The sequence below is a fragment of the Atractosteus spatula genome, chromosome 12 (assembly GCF_055471065.1).
Source record: "Atractosteus spatula isolate fAtrSpa1 chromosome 12, fAtrSpa1.hap1, whole genome shotgun sequence".
NCBI lineage: Eukaryota > Metazoa > Chordata > Actinopteri > Semionotiformes > Lepisosteidae > Atractosteus > Atractosteus spatula.
This window is the reverse complement of record NC_142717.1, coordinates 3,160,075-3,187,917: the sequence shown is the minus strand read 5'-3', so window position 1 is coordinate 3,187,917 and position 27,843 is coordinate 3,160,075. Positions and strand designations below refer to the sequence as shown.

Sequence of the window (27,843 nt, the reverse complement as noted above, 5' to 3'; positions counted from 1 at the left end):
AATGTTAATCACCATAACGAATATCATGTAATAAAATATCAGCTCAAAGAAGATAATTTGTTTGATAATATCTTAGTATGTGTAATGCAGTTAGAAGTGTTTCATCTGAGGCTCAGTATAAAATAAGTTATTTTGTATGTAAATGAGAACAAATGACTTCAACTACTTTTTTCATAAGTAAAACACTACATATTTACTTAATAAACTAAACGAATGCCTCCTCTTATTTGCAACTCTTCTTAAGATTTGTACAAGAGCCCAGGCTCTGGGGGATCCGGTATCAAGGCTGCACTTGAAACAATGAGGCAGCCAGTGTGATGCTGATGTTAATCTGTGAGAATTCATAGTGAATTAGTTGACGGTCTCTGAGCAATAAAATGTAACCAATATGAATATACTTTGTAATGCACAACTAGTATGCAGGTATAAATTTAGGATTGCATGTTAAAAAAATTATTTGGCATGCACAAGGTGGGTATTGGAGACACTAAAAAAAGTCTATAAGCTGCTCTTGTCGTTTCAGCTAAATTTAAAAATAATTAAAAATGAATACTCTGGCACATCCGAGTTAAGCGTTCCTTATTATAATCTTCTCGTGTTGACTGTCGCTGGGTACAGAGTCTGCTAGTGGCAACTCTGAGCCCCAGTAGCACCTCATCGAGGGAATGTCTCATATTCTACCAGAACCAGTCATTTTAAAACACGCTTTCACAGAAATTGCCCCCCTTTTAACAAAAAGCAAAACAGAATGTGAAGTACGGATATGGCACACCACTGGAAAGTGGTAGAATAATAGAATTTGTGAAGACAGTGAGGGGCTGAAGAATCTCAAGTTCAGCTCGTGTTGTAGTGTGCTATTTCGTAAAAAAAAAAGATTCTAACCAGGTTAGGAGAAGGAAGTTTGCCTGAGAAAATTGCGCTTTGGTTGCTAGGTAATACTTGTTAATGAGAAAATGGGTGTGCGGGCTAATTAGTTAAGGGAAAGCCCAAATGCATTCCAGGGAATTCAACATATGGACACAGTACTGCAATGATAGAATGTGCTAACAAGGTAATGGGAAAAGAACAGACCTTGTTAATGCCAAAAACAAAATGTCAAAAATGGGAATTTAGGCAGTTGGCTGTCCAGGACAGAGAAATTCCGAGTCCTTCTAACAGAGGGTGGGCTAAATTACCTGCTGGCAAGATAGCTTCGCAGTCCATCTTTACTTGGGTTTTGCACTGCTGTGAGCATTCCAATATTAGACTGCACAATGGTACAGTACGTGGTGCATAACCCGCTGTGCTTCAGCTGTTGTCACAAAGGGATTAGTTCTCCAGATAATCTGAAACAATAAATGGACACATGCTGTTCCTCAAAACAAAAATATCTGCGATGGTCCTTTTTCTCTTCACATCCCACACTGCCATCTCTCCCAGTATGGGCACTTTCCTACATTTTAGTTATGTGTCGAATTCCCACCCACCTCACTGCTTCATTCTTGCACGAGAGATTGTGTTTTCTGTAACCGAAGCTTATCTTTCCGAAAAGTAATTCATTTTCTATACTCAAAATGGTTAAAAGATTTCCTATCGTCATGGCACAGGTGCCAGTACGTTGACACAAATCAGTATTTTATTATAACGAGGCCTTGGATACAGTAATTTTCAGCTCCCTCATTAGGTGGTGTAGTAAACTACCTTACTGCAGTTTGAAAAAAGGGGAAAAAGTTGATTGAAGGGAAATTGAACCTAGATCCAGCTCCTACAGAATTGTTTGCGCTGGATTATTACACAGGTAGTTGGTGCTCGGAGACAAAAGCCTTGTAGCTTTGATTTGTTATATGCAGATGGGATTTTGTTCCATTACTGTGGCTGGAGCCTGTAGTCCCTAGAGCCAACTGTGTTCATTGGTCAGGATAAATTCCAGCATCTAATACTCTTTCCATTAATCACAGGCTGAACCAAATACGTGAGTGAGATGACAGACGTGATGCATATTTGTTGGTAGGTAACAGGCTTATTCACGTGGTGATGAATACAGCAAACTCGATGAGTCAGGTGAGGACATATTCCACATTTCAATGCGATCTTCCCCCCGAACTGAATCCTCTCAGGTCATCTCTGAGTGTATGGCGTATCAGCTCTTAATCGATGGAGGAAACTGTGTGCATGTAAGGAAATGGTGGAGTTCAGTTACTAAAACATCGCCAAAACAGGATAAATATTAGCTACACCGTTTTAAACTACCGTATTTCATAGAAAGACTCATTCTCCAAAACAAAAATAATTTTTCAGGAATAATGTCACATCAAATCGAGTCAAATTTCAGTCAGGGCATTAATAATAGGTCATGAACACTTTATATTATTAGAGTAGTTCAGGTGGGGTGGCTGCATCAGCATGCGTAGTCTGCAGAGGAACAAGTAATAAGTTTATTCCATGCTGAAAAGAGATGTCACACCACACCTGAAGAAGGTTTCACAAAACGAAACGCTGTTTTCTCTCTTCTCTTTTCAGCATGGAATAAACTTATTACTTATTCCTTTATATTAATAGAGTCTGGTTGTAACATTTTCTTATAAGTGATTGCTGGGTCTCATGTTTTTTCGACTTTTAGTTTTCTACTGGAATGTGGTGCCGTTAAACAAAGATTAGTTACTGAACATTGTTTTATCATCAATAAGAATTTTATTCAAACTTTTTGATGCAGAAACGCATATTCATTTTACTTCCCATAGTTACAATCAGGTTTTTTCTTCCACAGAAATGTCAAAATCCAATCTATATCCTTATGGCATTTTGGCTTGAAACCTGTTCAGCAGTATAATGCAGGGTTATGTTGTGTAAAATATAAAATAGGACTCCTTCAGAGGTTTTTCCCCTCCTCACTCAATAGAACATTACAGCTTTCCATATAGCCCTTAATTTACCATGCTATTTCAGTGGCTGCAATAACTGAGCTTTATAATAAAACTCAAACTAGTTCCTTTTCTTGTGTATTACATAAAAACAACTCTGAATAAGCGTCGACATCAGATAAATGTAACAGATGCTTACAGTGCATAGCTTCGACTGTTTTACAATTCTGCTGCTTTGGTTAACTGGTCTGTCACGACAGTGGCTTCAAATCTTTGTTGTTCTACACAGTCTGGATTCTATCTGCCAGTTGGAAAGAACAACATGCATAGCTGCAGCGACATACAACAACAAAAAACATCAGCAAGATCGTGGGAAACGGTGTTGGTAGAAAGAAATTGGTAGAACAGTCTTTTTTCTGCGTGGTGCCATTACATGTCAGTGCTCTGGGGCTAAGGACCTGACTGAGATGTTCTTGAAATAATGCTGATGTTCTCACCGCCAGCCCTAATGAATGATGCCAACTATTATTAAAGAGGAAATCAATGAATGTTCCTCATCTTCTCTGTAATAAAATAATCTGCTGCAAAAGTAGTGAGAGAACTTAAATATTCTCAGGCTTTAGAGAGGACGTATTGGCTCAGACCTCACATATATTACTCTAGATATGGAAAGCCTTAGTTTTGAATTCACAGCTACCTTCATTTCTTTGTAATTGTTGATTACGTACAATACTCAGTTTTTAATATTCCAATTCCCGATATGCTAAGCCGTGCCTGCCAGCTTTGGTTAAAACAAACGTCTTGGTTTCATTCATCTAGGCTGCTTTGTATGACAAGGGAAAAAAAAAGTGCATTTTAATCACATAAAAACAAATCTTCTAAAATCTATTAAATAAAATGGATAAAAACATCGCATGAAGCACGTGAAACCCGTGTAAACTGTTTCACCACAGGCATTACTTCAGGTTTGTCAAATGGGTTTTTGTTTGTTTATATATTTCTTTACTCTAAATGGAATCGACTTTAAAATTAGAATGTAGGACAAAGAGGTGGAAGACAAAAGCAGTTTCTACATCTCAGGATACGGGGGAAAAGGCCCATAGTTCCTTGCCTTTTTTCACCCAGCTCCATTCAGCCTCGTTTTGAAGTGAGCAATACGACGAACAAACACTACATACAACAACGACACTTTAATTTTTGTGACATCACAACATTTGCTAAGCGCAGTACTTTTGATCCACATTCTAAGAGTATACAAGCTGAGAGCAAGGCTACTTTAATATGATGCAAGTGCAAACTAAGTGCAAGTGCAAAGTGGGCACTTTGCCTGGAGTGGGCAACAAAGACAGGTGTATGACTGTAAACTTAACTTCATGAGCTATTCAATTTGAGAACAAAATAAGGCCTGGTATCTGTTCTAGAAAATGGCAGGACAAAATCATCACTAAAGTTGTACTACCACCCCAATATAGATAAATTCTGCAGACGACATCATCCGCCTCTGGTTGACATAGTAAACTGATTTTAAAGAAATGTTACATAAAACATCCAGGCTATAAGACTTATGCTGAAATAGAACTTAGGCATTCACCAAATATGCCACGCAAAAGCTGGTGAATAAAATTATACGTGGAGCACCGTCTTGAGTAACCAATTTTTTTGCTTTGTATTCGGTTATCAATGCAAACCTCGTGTTTATTTGTTTCTTTCAGTGCTACACTGTTGTCTGATCTCTACTGACCAAGCAAACAGGAGAACAGATCACCTCAAACAGCACACTGTATCAGTTAGAAGCATGAAAAATTATACTCAACAAACCTAAAGGTGCTTCTTCATGTATTTACATTTGTGGGGAAAAGTATCACAACCCTGTTTTAAAAAAGGTGTTTATAAAGAAATAATAAAAGTACTAGTAATGTGAACTTTCACATTATTTATACGTATGGCCTAATAATGTGGACTTTCTTCTTACCAAAGGCTGAAAACAGCACGTGACGACCATATCATTACACAGATCTCAGCCACGTACCCTTTATCTCACATTATTAAGGGAAGTTAGCTTTTGGGTTCAATGAAAAGTCTTACAGTGTTTATCCTTCCTTAGCCATCAAGATTCCTATCCATCTTTAAGAGCTGCACTCCAATGTAGCGCTAACAGCATCGTAACGTCCTCTATCATGGCCCCTTTGTGAGGTGTCCTGATGCCAAATACGACAGGAGCCCAAGTACCCCTTCGCCAGAGAACTCGAACTGAAACTCATCACCTCTGTAAAAAAAAAAAAGCGTCCTATTACGAGAAACTGTTTTGACTTAAGGCAGCCCAAGAGAAGAAAACTAGAGCTCACGGCCGCTCCGGTCGCTGTCCACCCGACGGTTAAATAAGAGGTCAATAAGGCCTGAGCCAGTCGTGACCGGGGCTCTGCGGGGCGTCGGACGAAGAGGCACTGCGCGCCGCCTCCCAGAACAGGGCATCGCTCGGCTTCGGAGAGCTGGGGAAGGACCAGGAGCCGTCGTCCAGGGAGCTCTTCCCGTAGGAGCCGTGCTGCTGCAGGGCGGGGCTACCCACCGGGGGGGGCCGGGGGCTCGTCCAGGGGTCAGGCCAGAGCTCCCCCGTCGGGCCCTGCGCCAGGGTCGGTCCCGGACCAGAGCCCGCGAGGGGGGAGCCGGGCGCAGTCACTCTCACCAGGCGGTGGTTGTTTTCCACGTCTTCAAAGCACTGGACCGGAACCGAAGCAGGTTCTGGAAGCAATACGCACACAAATATATGCAACGTTTGAAAACGGATGCCCCGGTACTTCAATGTCGCATACAGAACATCCAGTTATTAGATAAAGGCCGTCCTAACTGTATGGTTTTACTGATTCCCATCACGGGCGACATAACGTTATTTTGGGTGAACAAGTCTAGGACCTACGGGTAATTTTAGTCTGTGAGACCAGCTTAGAATGCAGTTCTGATATTTGTGTACGAAAAACACACATTTGTTATAATGGATTAACCTAACCTCGGTCAGCGTAAATTCTCAGAAATGCAACATGTACCATGTAGAAAATCTATCGGTGCTTTCTGCTTTTCAATTCCCAACCGCACCTCTTTCCCTCAAGCAGGTGAGTGACAATTTACATCTATAACCTGCCTTTAATTCTCTCGACGCTTCAGGTCAGTAACATCTTTGGTTGTGGAAGAGAAGATAACGCAGACATTTCTGATCTTTCAGTACTTTTTGTTCATGATGGAAGCTAAGGGGAAGTACCCTTATAGGAAAAAACCTTTTGCTATAATGTGTATATCCAGTACAGAAAGTATTTAATTCTGCATTTCATAGAAATTTAGAATGGAAAAAAAATAGATCACAAACTAAGATGATATTTTTTGAGTAAAAGCCAGACAAAGTCCCCCAAGTCCTCATTGCTAACCCACGCTGTTATAACCCCCCCGAGGAACCAAGAGCTGTTCTAAGTACTTAAAGGCCTAACCTTGCATTCCACTACAGAACATGTGTTTTACCAGTGTCTTCTTTCATTTATGTATAATTGAATATATTTATTTATTATCAACTATCAGCTGGTATGATGTTGAGTTATATTCCATACCCCAGCAATTAAATTGTTAGGCGCAAGATAAGCTTTCTGGGAACCCATCTCCAAGGCTAGGTATACACATCATACACAGTGCACTGTAATGGGATCGACTAGACCAGGGACCCTCAGTAAAGCCTATAACAGATAAAGAGCTCAATAAATCCTAAGTCACTTACTGCAGTACAATAGAATTTTCTAACGACCAGCTCTTAATCATTTTTACCAAAGAAAAGACCAGCCTGAAGTATTTCTGTATTGTCAAAAATGTATTTGCAAGTGCAAGACAAGCAGAAAATAGTAACAAAAAGCAATCCGGAAAACACCATGTAGCATTATTAAAGAAATGATAGCACCCCGGTAAAAAGAATTTGACTAGTTTAAGAAAGAAAAGCTTCAGTGATTAAACAGACTGGTTTTTGATTTAGTGAAATCACTGATGAGAGATCTAAAAACAACAATATACATGTTACCTTTTTCTCATTTGTCATTTGTCTGTTGTATGCACTGAAAATGAATTAAAAATAACAGTAAATATTAACTTTAATTAGTCTTTTCCTCATTATTTTCTCTTTTTCTTGCCCTTCAGGTACATTACGAAACAGCTCTCCGTTTTAGGATAAATGCACTTAAGGACCAGTGAGTGTTAAGGTACGTCACTGCCATTCACATGCAGTGTTGGAGAGGTTAAAGGTCAACTAGATTTCTTTCCACCTGAGATCTTAAAGAGGTAATTTAAGCTACTGGCCCAAATAACCCATTTTACTGGGACTTTTACAAACCCCAAAGGGCAGTAATTCTCCAGGCCAGAGTTGTGCACACTTGAGGCACAGGCTTCCATGTATCTTCAAATAATCTTTTCGAAAGAGTAGATACATGCAAATATGTTGTGTACCATTCCGGTCTCTGCAGATTGAAAAAAAAAAATGCACTGGCAAAAACAATGTAACAAAATAATCAGTGGAAATGACAACCAAAATAAAATGTCCAACCACAAATAATATTTTAACTCCGTTAATGTTTCTTCCAACATTTCCAAATGACAAACTAATAGAAACTGTAACAACATTTGCACATTTTCAAAACTTGTCACCCTGAACAGATGATATCATAAAGTCACAAACCAAAGAATACAATGTCTCTGTAAATCAGGCTCTTCTTCATAGGTGACACCTTTCTACAGTCAAAACCTCAATTACTAATATCTCTGAGAACAAGGACACTATAGTCTTACAGCAAGACTCCACTCACCTGATAGTTACATTAAAGAACAGAAAATTAAATGCATCAGCTGTTAGAATTACAGGATATTGCTTTAAAAAACAGAAACTAAGAAGAAGTGTATCTTGCTGCACTAGGAATCTCCCCTGGAATTTATTAAGTCGGCTCTGTTGGTTTATACAAAGCAGGGGATTCCCATACAGAAAGGTCTGAGGGGATCACACCCTAAAGAGATGATACAAAAATTAGAATAACGCAGTTGTGCACATGTTCGTGCCCAAAGAAGACTGAAATGTCTAAGTGTTAGGATCTCTGTACTGCTATAATTCTTTAACTTTCTAATCTGTTTTTTTTTCTTCTGTTTTTTTGGCTAAAACCCTGTAACTCACACTGTCAAAAATAAAGCTCCTTATCTGCTCCTAGAACAGAGGCCATACCCAGTGGGCTTTCAAAAAAAATACCGGAAACTTTCTTCAAGACCACAAAAAGTAAAACTTGATAAAAATCTAAATGAGTACATTTTTAAAAAGAAAATGATCCACACTACCCCCAACGAGAGCAGTGTTGTAGAATTTGAGAGGTTGCACAAGCATAATTTCACTTATAGACAATTTCACAAGGGTGATATGTGGTTTCTAACTGGTTAAGACGGCACGAAGGCATTCTGAAATTAATTCTTAAAAGCTTAGTCCGACGTGAAGTTTGCATCTCTATTGTGCTTTCTGAAAAGCCGATGAATCAGCCTGCTGAATCAGCATTCTGCTTCACCCATAAGCTATAGTATCTTTTTAAGTTCGTCGAAAAGGAAAAAAAAAAGTCAGAATTAATATATTCATCAACAAGGACACCAAAATGATATTGATTTCATCTCTAAAAATAAAAAAATGAACTACAATTTAAAAATATCACGTGTTCAAATTCAAACCATTACTATAGATTTTGAAAGTAAAAATCCTAATGAACTGCTGAAATATATTTACTGACGTGCTTCACTGTCGTCTAATTTTCACCTCCATTTTACTAGCAGCGTTGGGGGAATACAATACAATCCCTTCTGAATGAACAGTACTCCTTCTGCGTTTGGAGTTCATTATCTGTAATATTTTAATAAGCATGTTTGCCACTGTGTTGTATGTTAATATGTGCTTCAGGATGACTTTAAGGGAAATCAGTGCTTGTCTCCATCTCTCCATGACAGCATTTAAACCACTTCATTATTGTTTGCATATTATAAAACAGGAACAATTTGCACATGAAAGGTGGCACCTAGAGATCAGGTCATTTGCTGTAAAATAATATATTCGGGTTGCGAAAAAGATGACTTTCAGTTTAACTTGTAAGTGAAAAAAATATTCTAAGGCTGAAGTTACCCAATTACTGTGCTTAAGGCACAAATTGCTGTTAAACCTTCAGAAAATCAACACATTTTTTCAATGTCTAAAGTGCAAGGAACACTATTAATGCAGGGAAAGAAAAACATTAATCACTTAGTAAGAAAAAAAAATTCCCATCGCAGTCAACTTGAGACAGACAGAAAATCAAGGTGAATAACGGAATACAGAATGTTTACTGCATACATACAGCGGAGTTTGAGTTGTACATTTTATTTAAATTGTGGAGAAATGCATCTTTTTGGATGCCAGTGTGCAAAACACTAAAATAAATAAAACAAAAACATGCAAAAGACTGTATGCATGTGCCTGTGTGAACTGGTTACAGTAAATGTCAAACATAAGCAAAGAGTTAACACTGCGGTGTCTACAAACAGCAGTGTGAACCCGCCACAGCAGGCGAGTCACTAGAGAGGAGAGCCTATCAGTAACACCTTCAGGTGTTAAGCTGACCGGTATGGAAAGTAGAACCCCAACTCGAAGCAAGTGAGTAGGTTGAAGAAAAGGAAAGAAAGAGAGAGAGAAAAAAAAAAGGTGCGATGGGCTTTTTAAGATTCTATCTGTCATATTTTGATAAAACCTGATAATTGATCGAGTTAGAGAATGCAGATGGGATGAGTGATTAAACAGACTCCTACCCACCAACCACCTGACTTACCTCTGCTGACTGCACTTTGCGAGTTGTCTCTCAGCTTTCTCACCATCTTGGCTTGCGACTTAGTCACTGCATATAAATTAGACATCTCTCTTCTCAGGTCCACGTACGTCTTCAGCAGCGACGCGTCCCTGGAAATAAACACAAATAAGGCACCGCTCCTGTCAGCCGCTGGACTGCAGTCATCCTCCTGACTCTGCTCCACTACAACACCTCCAGACCTTAACAAAACGCACCGTCGCGCGGAAAATCAGACCGGAATGACACGAGCTCGTGCTCAATATAGGAAAAAAAAAAAAACAACTAATTTCATCAGTTTAGATTTCATTTCAATTTTAAGATGAGACAGGCAAGGACGGAGAGCTCTGTGGAACGCTTGTTCATTTCTGATTTTACTGCTTTGCATTGCAACTCGCTAAAAAGGCACATTTGTCACGAAATGTCAAATTGTTTTCGCCAGGACTAGGGGGAAAAAAAAAACCCCATACGACACATAAACATTCATGTATAAACATAATCCGTACGAATTTCAAATCTCTCTGCATGGTGGTAGTATATCATACTAATCCCCCTGTAATGTAATATAGAAACTAATATCTGATAATGAATTTTATCTTTACAAGATACTCCTTAAATATCTGAGGTTAGAAAACGAATAGTTTATTGAGATTCATAACATTGGTTGAGCTGCAGACAGAAGTTAATTTAAAATCGAGGCTAAAAAATTCTGTTTCTCTACAGAAGAAAAGAACAGTCTGACGTGTAATTTTACATTAGGAATGTTACAAACAACTTCCCTGCAGGAAAAATAAACTGACCCTGTTTCTCTAACTGTTTTCCTCCATAAGTACTATTTAATCGTTTTCTGGGTAGTAGTTCATGTACAAGCCTTACTGAATTAATATTTTCAAAATATTTTAAATTAGAAACTGTTTAAAAATGTTGTTAATTTTTTTAATTAACTATGACACAGAATATATATACATACAACTTTCATCTCTCTATCACCCTAATTTATTACCATTCTCTGTCACATTAATTTAATGTTTTAGTAATTTTATATATTGTCAGTAAAGTACAATCTGATGAATCCCACATAAACCTAATTTGTTCTATAATTTTTAAGGTATGCCCTGTAAGAGACCATATGCAATGTCAAAATCACTGTAAACAAATTTGATTTTCTCCGTATATATATAAATAAGCCTTCATAAGTGATGACGTGTAAAATATTACTCTGAAAGTCTCACTACCCCTGTACGTACCACTAAACATAGATCAAAGATCGTTGTCTCACCAACTGGTGTTAATTTTCTTTTTACAGAAACAAATTTCTCCCACAATTCTCTCAATGTGTATAGGAATAGACAGTCAACACTAAATTATATATAGAGAAGTATACGTAGTACATGTGATCACAAACATGAAATATGTGATACATAAATACTAGTACTGTAAGTAGTTTGGTGAGTGTTCAACACTAAAAGGAAGTTGTTTCAGATCAAATTGGATTTTGTTCATATGTTAAGAATTATTATCATATATTTTAAATGTTAATATTCCATTTATTTTTACAATAAACTGCTTGAATACTGGCCTTAGTGAATACCTAGGAATATTTTCAGACATTACCACAAGTTTAATTACATAGTTCTAATTTTTTTACAGCACTATACTACAATGCTTTTGTTTTAATGTAAAGAAATGCACATAAAACATGTCAGACTTATATTATATAGTTTTATACAGTGGGAAACAGGGACCCTTCATTTACCATTTGCGGTTTGCAAATTGGCAACACAGTGTCGGGTATCTGAATACCCGATATCAGTCAAAGAGGACACATCGGTAAAACTGAAAAAAACGATTATGAAATCCTAACATTTTAAATGCAAACTAAATAGCAACTGAATTTAATTTTACCAACTCAAAATAAATTCTATACCAAATTCATGGGTTTTTACACTTGTCTCTTGCTTTCTTTCATACAATATCTAGCCCCATGCTAATTAGCAACGACACTCTGCGGAGATGCATTATGAGTCAGTCATTCAGTTTGCTAATGATAATCTTCAAACTTTACCCTACTACTCCTTAGACATTAATGCTACGTCATCTGAACTCTTCCCAGAACAGGAAGACCAAATAAAAATATTAAAATGTTATACTGTCCCCCATCAAAAATATAATCTCAAAAGAGAAAAAAATTAGGACCACACAGAAACAAGTTCCAAAGAATGTGATCATGTGCTATATAGACTGATAATTCAAACTAACAAACAATGCTATTTTTTTAAAGTACCAAAAGAAAGTTTGTATTATAAACTTACATTAATAAATTAGAACGACTGAAATGTAAAGAATTATTCTAGTAAAGAATGGCCCTGTTGTGTATTGCACTGCAATCAACACAAATAAAGCCCAGTTACATTTTCATGTTTTTCCCCAGTTAAATACTGCATTTTAGTACAGAGACTGTATTCTGAAGACTTCTACATTTATTTCAATTAACAGAAAGATGAACACTGTAATGACATGTTTTTGGTTACAATCTCTTTTAAATGTGCAAGCACGGAGTTGATTTTTACTGTATGTATATCAGAAAAACAGGCACTTTTTTACAGCCAATGAGAAATACGGTATGTGTTGTGTACAGTACTTTGTCACTGTGATCTTCATATACCTGTTGTAACCTCAAAGTACAGTAGTGTCTCCAATTAATTTAATAATTACATCAAGAACCGTTTTGGAAAAGGAAACCTTTTCTATATAAAACAAATAAATTCAGAGGGATACTTTTTTACATCCTGTTAGGAAAAAGGTCAACTAAATTAATTATGAATTATGTAAACTCATTTGAGTTTCAGAATATGGCGAGCATGACAATAAATCAGTGTGCATGGTTAATTATATTACTGTAATGCAAATTACTCATTTCTACAGTTTGATGTCTAAGAAATGTGTTTTTTACTACTGCTGGTGGAAAACCACAATATTGGAATTATTTTATTATTACAATAATTTCTAGTAATACAATAACTTTTGTCTTCTGATGTGCTTTTTAGATTGTAATTTGGTGTGTATTGTACACCTGTGAATTTCAAGTGTCTTTCACACATTAATCGGCAAGATTAGCTAACAAGAACTTAGAAGACCACATGCTGACACCCGGCCTACACATCAGCCCCCCCCATCTGAAACAATGCACATCTAACCTTTTAACAAGCACCTTCACAAACAAGAGAGACTAGAAAGCTAGAAAATCTCTTTAACCCTTGTCTGCCTTTGACCATGATTATCGTACAGATTATTATACTTCAAAACGACAAGCAGTATCGCACATTAATGATTTCGTCTACTGATTTTTGGGGGGAGATCACTAAAATCTTCACACAGAGTCCTCTAGCAAAATCAGAATAGTTTGGGGTGCAAATTATTCAAGTGTGTGGGCAAATGCCTTTTTGAAGAATAACTATTTTGTCCTTTAGAGATTTTTGTTTCTGGCCTTTTTGTATGCTTTGCTAGTCCATGCCTGTTAAAAATTGAGATTATAAACGACAATATTTTGTGTCTTACATTATCACAAGTGTGAAAAGGCTGTGTTTGAGCTCCCTCTTGAGGAGAAAAATAGACATCACACAGACGTTGTCACAGACCAGGCCACATCTGAATCAGTCGATAGCACACATACTTTACCGAACACTGAACAACTATTGGGAAAGAACCCAGGATAACTGTTAGCTTTCATAGCTTCTGAGTCAGGACTAGTCAGCAAAGTCAAAATGCTGTGACTTCAGTAGTTGAACTTACAAAGCTGAAAACTGTTCTCCCTGAACCCCTCTTTTGGCTCCAGACAAGGATGGCTGGTTTTGCCAGTTTTTTCAGCCAGGGAACAAGTGAAACATTATGGCTCCAGTTTTCACAGCCATGAATCGCCATGTCTCAGGGAAAATATTCTGCTGGTTAATTTGAAAAGGAACATTTTTCATAGTCTGTAATAGGATTGCATCAGAATCACTCTGTAAACCTGGCTTTGTCATAAGATTTAAAGTAAAAAAATTTTGGATGTTTTTTATAATACCTCCTTAAAGCTACTTGACCACCCCTGCAATTATTATGAAAAATGTTCAGTTCCTGTATATCCTGAAGTAGTTTTCTGACAAAATTTCCAGGTTTGCACAGGATGTCAGATCATTTCTAGCAAAAAAGGTAATTTCCCTTGTTACAGAGTGGTCAACGGGTAAAGATCCTACTCTTACAACAGTCTGTGCTATTTATAAGTAACACGTTTTCCCCATATTCAAGGTCACTACAACTGGAAAGAGCACCATTGGCAAATTCAGCCACAATTTTTTATCAAAACTCCTATCAACTTCCCTATATGTCCACAGTGCTATTTCTATCAACAATATTTTATCTTTAAATAAGGTTACTGTATGGTTACTATATTATGAAATGAAGCTGTGTAATTAAAATTCAACTCAATTCAGGGCGCATGAACATGGAGGGGAAAAAAAAAAACTGGCTGTGGTCCTCAAAGATCTCCACCATCTGAGACCATGTACTGAGGCTGAACTTGTACTTCAGTCCTATGTGTGAGTGTGGGCGGAAATCATTTCATTTCTACGAGAGCTGTTCTTCCAGGAGCAGAAACTAGAAACACAAGACGAAAAAGGGAAAAGGACAAAACATTTTACTGTATGGAAGGAAAGCCAAAAAAATCCGCCAGGATTTCAATTGACGTTTTCCCTCAGGATGATATTGGCGATTTTGTGATATTTGTGATATTTAGTGATTTGTTTAAAAGCACTGAAATATTAAAACACTTCCAATACAATTAGTCCTTATTATATTGTTACATGGGCTCTTTCACCACGTGCTAAAACCATCAGCATGCCAAAACCATCACCATGCGCCCTCCATGAAAAGTACAAGAATTAAGATGCATTAGTAAAACTATTTAAGATAGTTCAGGTGGGTAGCTGCGTCAGCATGCATAGGCTGCAAAGGAACAAGTAATAGGTTTATCCCATGCTGAAAAGAGAAGAAAGAAAACACAATATTTTGGCTGTGGAGCCTTCTTTGGGTGTAAGGCTCCACAGCCGAAATATTGCATTTTCTTTCTTCTCTTTTCAGCATGGGATAAACCTATTACCTGTTCCAATATTTAAGATACCTTCTGCATAAAGTCTTATCTGTGTTTAGACCTTCCACTTACATTTACACTTAAGCTAATGGAAAGAGTGATATTTTTGAAGTCCATCAGTGCCCTCTTGTGTGTGGGGAGCTGTTCTGCACCTATGTGTACCATTATAAATGTCTTAAAGTAAAATCTAATTTTCTTTAATTAGACCAACAACATTACACGGGTGGTGCAGTGGCTCTGTGGCTCAGGATCTGCGCCTGTGGCTGGAAGGTTGCCGGTTCGTATCCCGCGGCCGGCAGAGGAATCCTACTCCATTAGGCCCCTGAGCAAGGCCCTTAACCCCAACTAACGCCGTATAAATGGCTAACCCTGCGCTCTGACCCCAAGCTTCTCTCCCTGTCTGTGTGCCTCATGGAGATCAAGTTGGGGTATGTGAAAAGACAAATTCCTAATACAAGAAATTGCATATGGCCAGTAAAGTGATCTTATCTTATCTTCCACTGAGATGGGTTAATTTGAATGACTGAACAAAAGAAAAAAATATTGCCAGAATAACCTAAACAGTTGATCTGCTCATGAAACACACATTTCTTTGCATCTGATGAGCTTTTTTTTTTGCCTTTCTGGCATCTATCCAGTGTAAAGTTCTGATTAAACACTGGCAATTCATAGTGAAATTAGAGGACTGATATTTTAATAAAACCTAAACCAAGGACTATAGTAAATAAAATTAACCATAAAATCCAATGTTAGGGACTGAGACTAGGGAAATGGATAACTGCAAAATCTTCACTGTGTATTTCTGTAAAAAACCTAAAGCATATAATGAGCATAAATGGAAAGGTGTTTAAGAACACATTACAAAACATTCTGACCCATGTAAGCTTAAAACACGTGAACATGACACCACCAGTATTTTGAACTACAGAATATAACAATATGTGATTTAACCTATAGCTTGAGGAAAATAAAATATACAAGTAATAATTGGCACTAATTTTCTATGAAAAAAGTTAGTTGCACTATTTTTCCGTTTCCAAGTTACAGTTCTCACGTTGCATATACTTCGTGATCTTAAGAAACAGACTAGAGGAGCCACAGAACAAGACAGAAAATATTTCCTGCAGATCCGAAGAGCAGTTGAGAAGTGAGAAGGTCGTGCGATTCCCACTTCGAGGAAAGATGGCTAAACCTTTAACATACCCACTGTTCAATTCAGTATCGCTATTCCAGTCAGTCTTGGAAACATTACTACAGTGATGGTCCTGAAAAAAACAAAAATGTATAAAAAAATCTTAAAATGCTTATCCGGTATCGACACTTTCGAAATTGAGTGAAATTGTGCTCGGAACATGACTGCATCCCACCCAATCGGCAACAACCCTCCTCTATATTGTAACAGCAGAATAATTTAACACTCCACTTGAGATTATTACAGTAGGAGAGAGGTTTGCAAAGTAGGCTCCGATTTGCAATATTAAGCTCGTTAGAAATTAAATGTTCAAGCAATGGCTGAAGACTCTTAAATTGCAAATTAACTCAATGGAATGTGCATGTTTTCATTAACAAGGATTTCAGGGCGCTCGACTCCAGTGTCCTTGTTAAATCCTGAAACAACCCAAAAAAATCTAATTTGATTAAATTCTTCCCTAAGAAAATAAACCTGTTTTTTTGGCTGCTGTCTTCATCAACACAGATGAAGGCACAAATGCTGAAACATTTGTTAATTTGGGTAATTTCTTTCTCTTGGCGTCTGCTCAAAGCTAGCCTTCAAATCTCCAAGCCGTGCAAGTTATGGACAATGCTCTGTACACCCTTTGCAAATAGTGATAGGGACAACAAATTATTTCCACATCACAGAAACAAAACAATAAACGGCACTGTATTATACAGCCTTACTCCAGTAGGTTAAAGCACAAGAACCTCCTGGGTTCAGCTGTGATTCCCATAATACAATTAATTAAATAATTATATCCAGTACTACATTTGCGCAAAGGATGTTGTTTTGCCAGACTACATTTTGAGCAGTATAATATGCTGTCACACTGGCATTCAACTTAGATCACATCCCTCAATGACAATGTGTGCCTGGGAAGAATAGTTTCCCCTTACGTACAAAGGGTGTAATAGTTACAAGTTTTTGTTTTGTCCATTACTATCAAAAGGAAAAGGCAACAGATATAAATCCCCATGTGAGCCAAAAAAAAGGGACTCTTGAAGGCCTTGCCTTGTATTTTTCTTGAAGACGATTATACTCCAGATGCAGCAGCTCCAGTTCCTGCTGCAAAGTGTGTATTTTCAGCTCGCTGTTGACTTTATAAACGTCCCAGTAGTCTTGTGTGCTATTCATTGTTTTCATCACTGGAAAACAAAATTCAAACAGACCTACAGTATGTTCAATAAATCAGATTCTAGAACCCACAAGGGTCCTAGCAGCGTTGCTCATCCAGTGTTCATCCATAAGTCAGTTGTCCTAGTGATCACCAGTAGCATTCAAAACTACTTCTGTTTAATTTATATTGTAAACTTGGGTCTCTTATATTTGTTTTTATACTATACAGCAGGTGTGGGAAGGCGCTATATCAATAAACATTGTTACTCAGGTTCACACAGATGCTTTCACTGTGAAAAGCCAGCGAGTACAGACAAAACGGGAGGATTTTAAACACGTACAGTAGACAGCGACACAGAAGAGACGGGCCACACGGTTTCACCCTACCTTGGCTCGTTTCCACATCAGTCCTGAGCTGCAGCAGCTCCAGCTCTTTGGCCTGCAGCTGTTCATTCAAGAGGGTTTCGGATTCCGTCTTCTCTCTTTTCTGTGATTGTTTTTTTTGGTCACGATAAAACAGCAGCCAAGAAAAAACAAAAAAGCTCCGCAATGAGAACACGGGCAAAGACTGACACAGCCTCAACTGTTAATGTGTGTACTGATGTAGCGAGGGGAAGCCACCGATGGCTGTCCAGTATCAGCACAAAGCACAGTTTCAGACGGCCCTTCAACAACATGTGTTTTGGGATAACCGAATGCCCTAGCTGTCGCGACCTTCAATCTCCACTCCTAATGAATCAAAAAAGAAAGTTATGAAACAAAAGGGAACTACAGAAAAAGCAAAAACCAATGTGATGGTTAATTGGGCAGCTTTCCCGGGTCAGAGCTGGTGCCCTCGTTGGGAGGGGTGTGGTTTTTACAGGGCTCAGAAGATTAGTAATATAGGATGTCTGGAGTTTTGCTGTTCCTGTTTTACAAAACAGGATTTTATTATTTTACACAATACCCAGAACTTGCTTACCCCATGTTTCTAATCTACTTTCAGGGATTTTCTCATTTAAAATAAAGTGTAGAGATATAGTTTTTCAAGTTTTAAGGCAGAAACTGCTGATTATTCCACATTATAAATTTCTAAGTCAAATCGGCAGCAGAGCCTTTGGTCGAGAGAGTCAGTTCAAACAAAAAGCAACAAAGACTTGAAAGCTGGTGCTATGCTTCATTTAGTGTTTTTGATTATGCTAAAAATATGTTTTACCCCATCCATTCCTCTGTAGCTCTGCTTCAATTGCATCAAAACTGAAAAGCGCAATGTTTTACATTTTTCTTGACTGATTATGAATGCTGTGCTTCAATTTCAGTTTTGCTATGTTCTTCGATGAATGAATGTAGAATATGTGATGTCTCATAAGTAGGTACTGTATGAGTCATGCCATTCTTCCCCCAGTAAAAGTATTCTTTTATTACTAATATTTGCAGTATGTTATACGGCGCTTATCCGCCATCTTACACGGCTTGTGAAGAAAGTATACACTTTAAAGGAAGACCCATGTATGTACAGGGTGATGTGGTCATTAACCTGCTCCAGCAGTATCTTGTCTGTTCTGATGGTCATTTGGCTGGAGCTAACACCTGTCCATAATGCACAGAAAAAGGTTGCATCCTAGTAGATTTGTATTATTTCTAGACACAAATACTTGTATTTGAGTTTTATTTTTTAGCTTCTGTGCCAACGTTTTCTCCTTTGCTATTTTTTTTTGGCTAAATATGAAACCCTAAAATTTCAGCGGCAGGTGCAAAAACATGGGTGGATCATTTACGGGGTTTTTGCATGAATGATACGCACGTTTTGTATGGGAACACCGGATGACTACAGTTTTCTGTCTCCTACTATGAAGCTTTTTAAAACTATCCCAAATGCTGAGCCCCTACGATAACTGATTAGATATTACCACAGAATCTCCCAGGACATGAGGACAATTCACCGGCTCCAATATGTAGAACTAGTACAATTTGGTGGAAGGAAATATCTTCAAACATTTGTGACCTCTGGAGTTCATTACATCCATCTGATCAGTAGTGGTGTGGTCACACAGCAACTGCTAGTTTTTAGAACTGTAGCTTTAGTGCCACCTAGTGGTTGCACTGAGTTGCTGTAGGAAGTCGCACCATATCCCTGTTTCTGCAAATCATTGTCCACTCATGACAGCTACAGTACTGGTAGATTGATACAGCCTTTGAAGGGGCTTTATAATTTATTTAATTTGTAGTCCATAATAAAAAAAATAAGTCGCCTTTTTAGAGAAAATGACCCTTAATTCATTGGAGAACACACACAAAAAAAGAAACACATAAAAATAATACTTCAATTACTTCAAGGCAACATGCAAAACCAGTCAAAAAGAAATCTCATAAAACAGCTGCAAGTAAACGGAGATGTCAAAATCGTCAATGCCTGACGTTGCTAAACTCTTACAATTGCATTTTGGTGAAGGCAAAAAGGGGTTTCATATAATCTGGAACACAAGCGTGCAACGTGATGAAAAAAGGAAATATTTCAGTGTGCAACAAAATACTTTTCACAGAAACCACCCAATGGCATCTGCGTACCACCGATCAGTACTGAGAGCAGCGCAGACGTCCATACACACCACTTTATCCAGCTCCCGCTGCAGGTCAGTCTTCTCCATGTAGACCCCCACATAGGCATTGTAGGCTTGGTTCACATACTTGGATCCTTCCGAAGTTAATTCGTGGGGTTTAAAAAGCTAAAGAAAACCAACAAAAGTAAGAGGTTTTTGTGCAATATTCATTCTAGAGAATTGTTTTGCCTGTTTGGCACATTACCTGGTGGACTGTTTTGAATAACCTAATTATCCCAAGAAGTGCTCTGGAGAAATTACACTTTATAACAGTGGCTTAGCAGATCTCATTTCCCGTCTAATATTTCAGAATTGTTTTCAAATTGCTTTTTTCCCCCCCACCTTAATGCTAGTTAATTTCCCCCCGGTGTAGTATTCAACTTTGAGAAATATTTTTAATCTAAAGGTCACAGCACGTACCAGGGCAATGAATAAAGAAGAAACAATGGTAATATACATGTACTGTACGCTACAGCAGTGGCATTAATAAAACTACCTAGACAACAACATGTATAAAACAAAAAAGAAGGAATGTGAACCTTTTACTGGAAGATCAACTATATCTTAAGTTAAAATTGCAGACCTTTCCCAGTTTGGCATTTAAATAACTTAATTGCACTTAATATGCACTTTCATTTTAGCCTGTAATTGGAGTGACCAGACTGTCTCTATGAATCTATATATACATATTGTACATTATTGATACCAATGACTAAAGATTCGCAAATGTAATTCACTTGCAGACTGCAGTTTGCACGACTGCAAAGTAAAAAGAAATATGATCAGCCGTCTTCCTGCCCCTTGTCTTCACTTCAGCTTTATTCAGGTAAACATCTCATCTCCTTTCCTTTAAATGGAAACATTTCAGAGTCCCTTCTTTGGGATCAAATTAAGTCAGTCGCTATGTTACCAGCGCAATGCAGTCCTTAATAAATGGCTACAAGGACATCACTAAACCCTCTTTCTCTTCATGCATTTCCAGGGGTTCAGTGACAGCAAGGAAATCCGTTTTAAATGTTCCCAGTCTCTCTTCCTGCCTAGCCATGTTACATCAAGCTTTACCTTCTCTTCCAGTTGCTTGACTCTCTTCTTCAGGAGCGCGTTCTCCTTTTCAGCCTCCTTCAGCCGTTTTTTGATGTCTTCATAGGCGGTGACAAGAGCAAAGTGCGAAGCGACAGACTCGTCCCCTGAGCTGGCTGAAACAGGGCTCTCCTTCGAGGGCTGCAGCAGGCTGTCGGCTGTCTCGTGCCTGAGGATGCAGATGTCGTCTTCCACAGCCAGCGAGTCCATGGTCCCTGCGTTCAGAGAAATTGCAGTAGCAGGGTCAAGATACTGCTCTGCGTGCCAGATGGCAGAACAGGCAGGAATGTTGCACCACTCAGCCTTCAGCTCAGACTGGCGCATCCTGTCGAATGCAATGAGCTTTAGAGAAAAAAAAAAGTGCAAGATTATATAAACCACACAACTTTGTGCAGCCATGCATTGGAGGATGCAAATAAATACACAAAAAAACTCTCTCTCGATTTAAACAAAGCCACACTCTGACCTTTCTTCAAACTTGCAGTTATACAGATATGGACAGGCCACATATCTGGACATGAAGATCTCATGGCAGGAAGCTTTATATCTTTATCTTCCGCGGGCTGGCTAAAGCAGGGAACTTTAGTTTGGCAATAGATGTTCAACATGTTAAAGATGTTGCCCTCCCAACATGTGACTTAACAACTGACAATGTCCGTGTGAGATTTGAGCCAGAATAGAGCACTGCAGCTGAAAAGCAAAACTGTCAGGACCTGCCCAGTGACAGTAAAATGTTAAATATGAGAATTTCAGAGAGCTTTAGAACGGGGAAGCCAAAAGCTTAGGAATAAAAAACAGATTTTCACTTTCCCTTTGGTTATATCCTTTATTTCTGGAACACATTCAGACAACAATCTCCAAATGGGAAAAACACAAAACAAAATTTAAAACATAACTTCACAATTTAGGCCACAATTCAATTACAAGGGAGAACAAAAGCCTTTACAGAGTATGTACCTGCAGATTCTTCACATGTTCTAAGCCATGGGGGTAAGAACACATTAAGGTATGCATACAGATCTGGGGATTTTTGTATGCAATGGTCTAGGTCAAAACATTTATAAAATGAATGCTAAATGTTGTTTAGTTCATACATAACATTATTGTGAAAACATAACCTTTTATGAAAAAAAAACCCTGAGTATTTTTTAAGAATACCACTTAAAAAAAAAAACCAATCCAGAAATTCACAAGGGATTCAATTTAATAACAGACTATATTAATGGAGGTTTAAATTTTGTTAATAAGACATTTAATGACCAGTAATCCTTATGTTCCCCTCATGCTTGTTGGATCAGTGTCAGGAGCTTGAGATAGCTACACCGTCGGCTTACACTTTACATTCAATTTAATAACAGACTGTGTTGTGCATGTAGGAAGGTGCTTTGCGCAAACTATACTTCAATTTAAACTGTATTGTTAAGATCAAAGCATCCATGTTAGAGTAAACCCCCAGTATGAATGGAATTATTTAAGTTCTCTATTTTTGAATTGAAAGAGGTTTCAAGCAAGGCATCTCTAGAGTAGTGAGAGTGAACCTGCACTTCTGAATTGGGTATAAATAATGTTCTACTAAACCCAGGTCACAGAACTAAAAAAGGCCATTCTCAAATAGATCACTGCCAGCACTGTACTTTAGCGTCCTTGGTCACAGGTATGGTGAATGACTGACGAATAAGCTCTGGTCTAAATCAAAACGCCATCCAATTGCAAGTTATAAACACTACTCCACTATACTTGTACCCCCCACCAGACAGAAATGTGCCAACAAACTTTGTCATTTTTAACCAGTGGGTGCATCTTAGTTTTGATTTAATGCACAACCTGGTTCAGGAAACTTGACAGCAATTCTGTATCTAAACGATGGCATCTCTAGCTCCGTCACACCTAAAAAGAGCGAGAGAACGCACACTCTGTTTCTCATCGGCTGTCAGCTCGTTAACAGACAACTCCACGTTTGTACACTGCCAGGCAGGTAGAGTTTGATGTGGATGTGAAAAAAGAGATTAAGGGGGTGCGGAAGTGGTCCGCAAACTTGTAATGATATCGTGATATGAAGTCATGCAGGAAGGTCAGAATCAAGTCAGGCCGCTAGTTTCACATGAATATAAACGAAAGAGAAAGCACCCATCACCGAAAACAGAGAGCAAAGCAGAGGTATGACAAACTGCAACATCATTTCTATTGTCACCTGCCACGACTCACCAACACAAACACAGCGCCTTGTGTCATGTAATAAACCACGGCCTGCCCATTGCCCGTTTTGTAAATTGCAAGGTAGCCTGCCAGTGGTGACACCAGACGCAGGACATTCATACGTGGAAACGGTTTTACAGTGCCACCAGGAAGTCAGGCGTCACAAAACAAAAACACAAAGTTCAACTCCAAAAACCTCTTCCTCGGACAACTGACACCCTAATGGAAAATCAACGATCTTTAAAAAGAAACGCAACAGACAATAATCATGAGTAATCACGGCCACTTAAAGTCCACTCCGAAATACATTCTTGCTTTGTCAGGTCTTACCTTTCTGTGCATCAGGTATAGCATATACTTCAATTAACCGAACACTTACCAGCTACTTCATCGGCGTTACTGAGACTCTAGACGAACGTTACCAATTTACTATTGCAATAAACGCAAGAGTGACAGGCATTTTTGACCCGCGATGTCAGTACGTTTGGACTCAATTAAAACAACACACGCGGTGATGTCATCACCCCCCTCAGGACAGCAAAGTTCAGGCAGAAGCTGCAAGTCCCTGCTGCTGCACTAACCAGGAAACGCACTGCAGGCGCCCCCTGTTCCGGAGGAAGTAAAACAACCTCAAGCTCACGTCACTTCCGGGTGAGGCACAATTTAAAGTGACAGTGTCATGCGCTACCTGAGGTTCGAATGGGCATGTTTTCTGTGAGGTTGCAGGCCGACAGCGAGGAAATTACAGCTCTAGTGTACATCCCTGCGGTGATTACGCATAGGTTTCTGGGTGTTTTGTTCGCAGATGTGGTTGTAAGACTACAGCTGACTCTTTACAAAGGCCTGCTCTGCTCATGAACTACTTCTCCTGGGCACAAACCAGATCAGAGTCTATCCTGACAGCTTCTTTTGAGCCAGTGTGGTGGCTAACTCACAGAACCACCTTGCACAAGCTCACAGTGTGCTTTACATCATGCTTGTATCCAAGTTTTCAAGTTTTGCTTCTGCTTTCTGTCTCTACCAAGCATTTCTTCAAACACTCTCCTTCAGAGTAAGGCTTGCTCTGTTCCGTGACTTTAGCAGGATAGTCTGCCTTTTTGCTGCTTTTCTGAACTATCGATCGAATTGCACATTTTAAAGAGCTTGTCTCATTCTGAACCTTTATTTGCCCCTTCTTAGAAAGTGTGAGCACGCTAGGTTGAAAAATGGCAACTAATATTGTATTTCTGCAGCACAGTACGTTCCTGACACATGAGGACAAACAGCCTTCGATCTGATTTCAGTGACGAAGTCCATTTGTGGTTGAAACCCCAACCCAAGTTGCTGAATTTCTGCTTCTTTGCTCCATTCATTGTGAGTAAGATGGGTGCACACGCTGTTTAATTGATATTTGACAGTCACACATTTCAACGCATCTCCACATGAGAAACGGCCAGCATGTATTTGCAATGTGCCCCCCAGTGTAACGTACTGCAGGAAAAAAATATTGAAGGCTACCACCAAGTGTCATGAATACCACAGCTGAAACATGAAAGGTTCTGCAATACGATGTGGGAGAATAAACTGCTCTCCCAATGGAGAGCTTCTGAAACCAGTCACGGTTAAAAAAGAAAATGGCTACAGTAATTAAAAACAATGTTTTTTTAATGTTTTCTAATCTATAGAGGTCATTGAATGTCATTTTGCAGCCCAATTAGATAAATATCATAACTTTGGTTTAGTTTCCTGGTTTGGTTTTAGATTCTGCTTCTATTTTTTTTTTTTACCTTTTAACATGATGGACCTATTTTTTAAGAAATATTTTCTTCATAAATTCTTCTGTAATGGTGTCTTCCCTGGGTCTCTATGCTATGTGGCTCATATAATGTCAGCTTCGCAACTGTTGAACACAGTTACACCCCCACACAACACAACAGAGCTGTCACTGAGCTATCCAAATGTTTCTTAAAGACGTCAAGTGTATTGAATTATTCTGCTCACATACCATCTATGTTAACATGTTAATAAATGGTGCAGGAAGTGGCTTTTCTGGTTTTCTGCCAGTTGTGACCCTCCTTCGTATCAAACTGTTCCTATCTTCCCCCTTTCCAGCTGCTCTTGGTAAAAACCTTGAGGTTGTTCCGGCAGATACATCGAACACTTCTATTTCACTGAAATTTCATCGAGCTTCACCGTGTGAAAAGGTAAACAATCAAGACAGCTTTTTTTAAAAAGTAGAGCACTGGTACATAAGGAGAGTGGTTTTGTTTTTAAAAAGAGTGGCTTAAAAACCTTTAAAATATAATGTGTTCTGGCACAATCCACAGACCAACCTTTTAAATTAAATTACAGCATTTTCTCTTTACTGGCAACCCATCTTTTTGCATGTCTTTATGCCGACAGGTTAAGTTCTAACTAGGGGGTCTTCAGAGTGTTTCATACACTCTTTTTACGACCGCGTCCTCGACGGCTTTACACCCCTTTGAGGGTAAGATTCTCATTTACAGGCATTCAATCATAATCCTGCAGATTGGAGGCTCCGCATCGTTGGCTTCTCAGCCAAGCACAGGCACTAAACGTCTGAACCTGCAGTGTAGAGTCGGATTACTTTCGCGACAACACATTTCGTGTTCCCTAAGTGGTTCAGCGATCCAGCCCTTCCTAAATTCTGCTTCCTCGATGATGAGGAATGGCCATGGTAACATGCACGTTTCCAAGTTAAAAAATAAAGTTACGGACGGCGACGCTGAAGTCTCTATTATTTTTCAGAGGGAAAAAAAAACGCGCTCGTTATGTGCGAATACCTTCATAATGGATTGCAAGCGGAAAAAAATGGGAAAGGATGTGGAGCTTCGAGATCCCTCTGCAGTGTACTGTAGTTTTGGACAGATTGTGCTTCCCGGTGTTGCACACTCAAACGTCCAACAACGCATTTTCTCAGAAATGAGAAGAAAAATGCTTAAGAAGATATTACCGTGCGCTTCTGAAATCCGGTTAATGCTTAAACGAGGCTACAAGAAAGCATGTTACAACAATGTGAAGCATCACAGTATGTGCATGTTGTAGATAAACGCATCGATACTGCCGTTGACTCTTGTAAATCCGCTGTCTGTTACGTTGAAGTCCGAGCCCATGTGATTTACAAATTAAGCTCAGTTTCAGACACAACCGGATATATTGTATAGCAATCATCAGCTAGTCAAGGGGTTTCACTCTGGTTATAAAGAACCTTGTAACAGGTAATATCTAAATTAATCGGAATGATCTGCATTAATAGTTTCATCCTTCAACCCATTAGTACGCGTTTGTAATAATTCCGCGATTTCGCTGTCTTTGCATTGTTTTGCAATATTAAAATGGTATTTGAAACATTGTGATCAGAACATAGAACAACTTCCATTTATTGACACAAAAGGTGCTACACCATTTGAGTAACAGCAGTACAATAATTGTTATAAAGTTTTTTTATTTAATGCGGCAAAAGCATTTTGACTGGTGAAGAAATTAGGAATAAAGTATGTTTCGGTTCAATTGTTCAGGCCTTTGTTTTACAGTCAATTATTTCACTAGAAACAGGGTAAAATATTATCTAAGTACAGGTTTATATTCAAATACTGTTTACTGCTCGAAATGTGAGTTTTTAACAAAGTGATTTAAATGTATTAATGTTATTACTGTACGTAGTTCTAAAACATTATTTTCTCTCTGTTTCTGTTTTTTTTTTTACTTTCACCCTGCTCTCCCTAGCCTGGCATTATAACCCCAATTATTTCTGAAACATCTGCAGATTCCAAAGACTGTCCAGTCTGTGACTCGTTAGGGCCGGTGTTTCTGCCAGTTTTTATTCCAACTCAGCTCTTAATGACCTTAATCAGCTCCTTATTGGCTTAACTGGACCAATTTAACCACTTCTTCTAGTTCTTAGGCTGCTGCTGCTTTAAAGAGCCCTTGTGAAGCTGCAGATACCCTGTGCCTCCCTGTTGTGATCTTCATGTTAAAATAAGAAGAAAAAACTGAGTTCTGGATTTTCTGCTGTGTTGATTTTAACTGCTTTTGATGTTTCATATGCATAAAGTGCTGCACTGCTTGTGCTTAATCCTCTTCAAGTTTACAGTATGTCTCTGGAAATGGTCTTCCTAATGTATGAATTATTCCTGTGCCTTGTTTCTTTTGCAAGAATTCTTCGAGAAAATTTCTTTTAACATCCAATATGCCTCATTTTAAATACTGCTTTAAGATTTAACAGCACCTTTTAAGACCTGCAATTTGTCATTCAAGTCCCTCAGCATGGCAAACCAAATGTCATTTTTTATTACTGTAAGCAAAAGGGCTGAGACTGCCTTACATGCATCTTGATTATATGTACTGTATATAATTTCGTCAGTATGATTGCAGCCAGTGTATATTCCTTAAAGTGTACACATTTTAAAACGGTGACACTTGAGATAAATATATATTTATACATTTTAACATGTTCTCCATTTCAGTTTCATTTTGGTCTACAGTACAATTGTCACATGTGAACATCATCTCCATCACTTTTTCAGATGTGGAACTCATTTTGTTTTTTCATGTGGGACTTTGTGTACTGTATGTTTAAGGTTTGTTCTAAATTTAAACTGGGCTTGCTTTATGACTAAGTTTAATTAGAGATAGTGTCACGGATCTTAGTATACTTGAACTTAGCTAAAAGGCAGAGAAGCTTGTACTGTAACACACAGGATTGGTGCTGGTGCAAATATTTTAAGCTGTTGTATAGTGATATCTTGGTACAGTATGTTAATATTCTACTTGTTCTAGAGTTAGGCTGTGGGACAATGAACTATTACAATGCTATGTTAAGAAT

The 27,843-nt window shown here is 38.4% G+C and overlaps 1 protein-coding gene and 1 long non-coding RNA gene across 2 annotated transcripts; one reads left to right on the top strand and one right to left on the bottom strand.

The window, feature by feature from the left end:
* Positions 1–2,650: 2,650 nt before the first annotated feature.
* Positions 2,651–23,614, bottom strand: azi2 (5-azacytidine induced 2). Its single transcript, XM_088929200.1, has 8 exons — positions 23,398–23,614; positions 20,805–21,037; positions 19,752–19,868; positions 17,551–17,650; positions 17,059–17,192; positions 16,035–16,096; positions 9,689–9,816; positions 2,651–5,579 (listed from the first exon to the last, which is right to left on the bottom strand). The coding sequence occupies exons 2-8, from the start codon at positions 21,030–21,032 to the stop codon at positions 5,227–5,229; spliced, it is 1,122 nt and encodes a 373-aa protein (XP_088785326.1). The 5' UTR covers positions 21,033–21,037; positions 23,398–23,614; the 3' UTR covers positions 2,651–5,226.
* On the top strand, positions 4,585–19,740 carry LOC148822553 (uncharacterized). The gene is made up of 3 exons (XR_016093846.1): positions 4,585–4,664; positions 7,008–7,069; positions 19,686–19,740. It is a non-coding gene; the product is annotated as an uncharacterized LOC148822553 (long non-coding RNA).
* Positions 23,615–27,843: the final 4,229 nt, after the last annotated feature.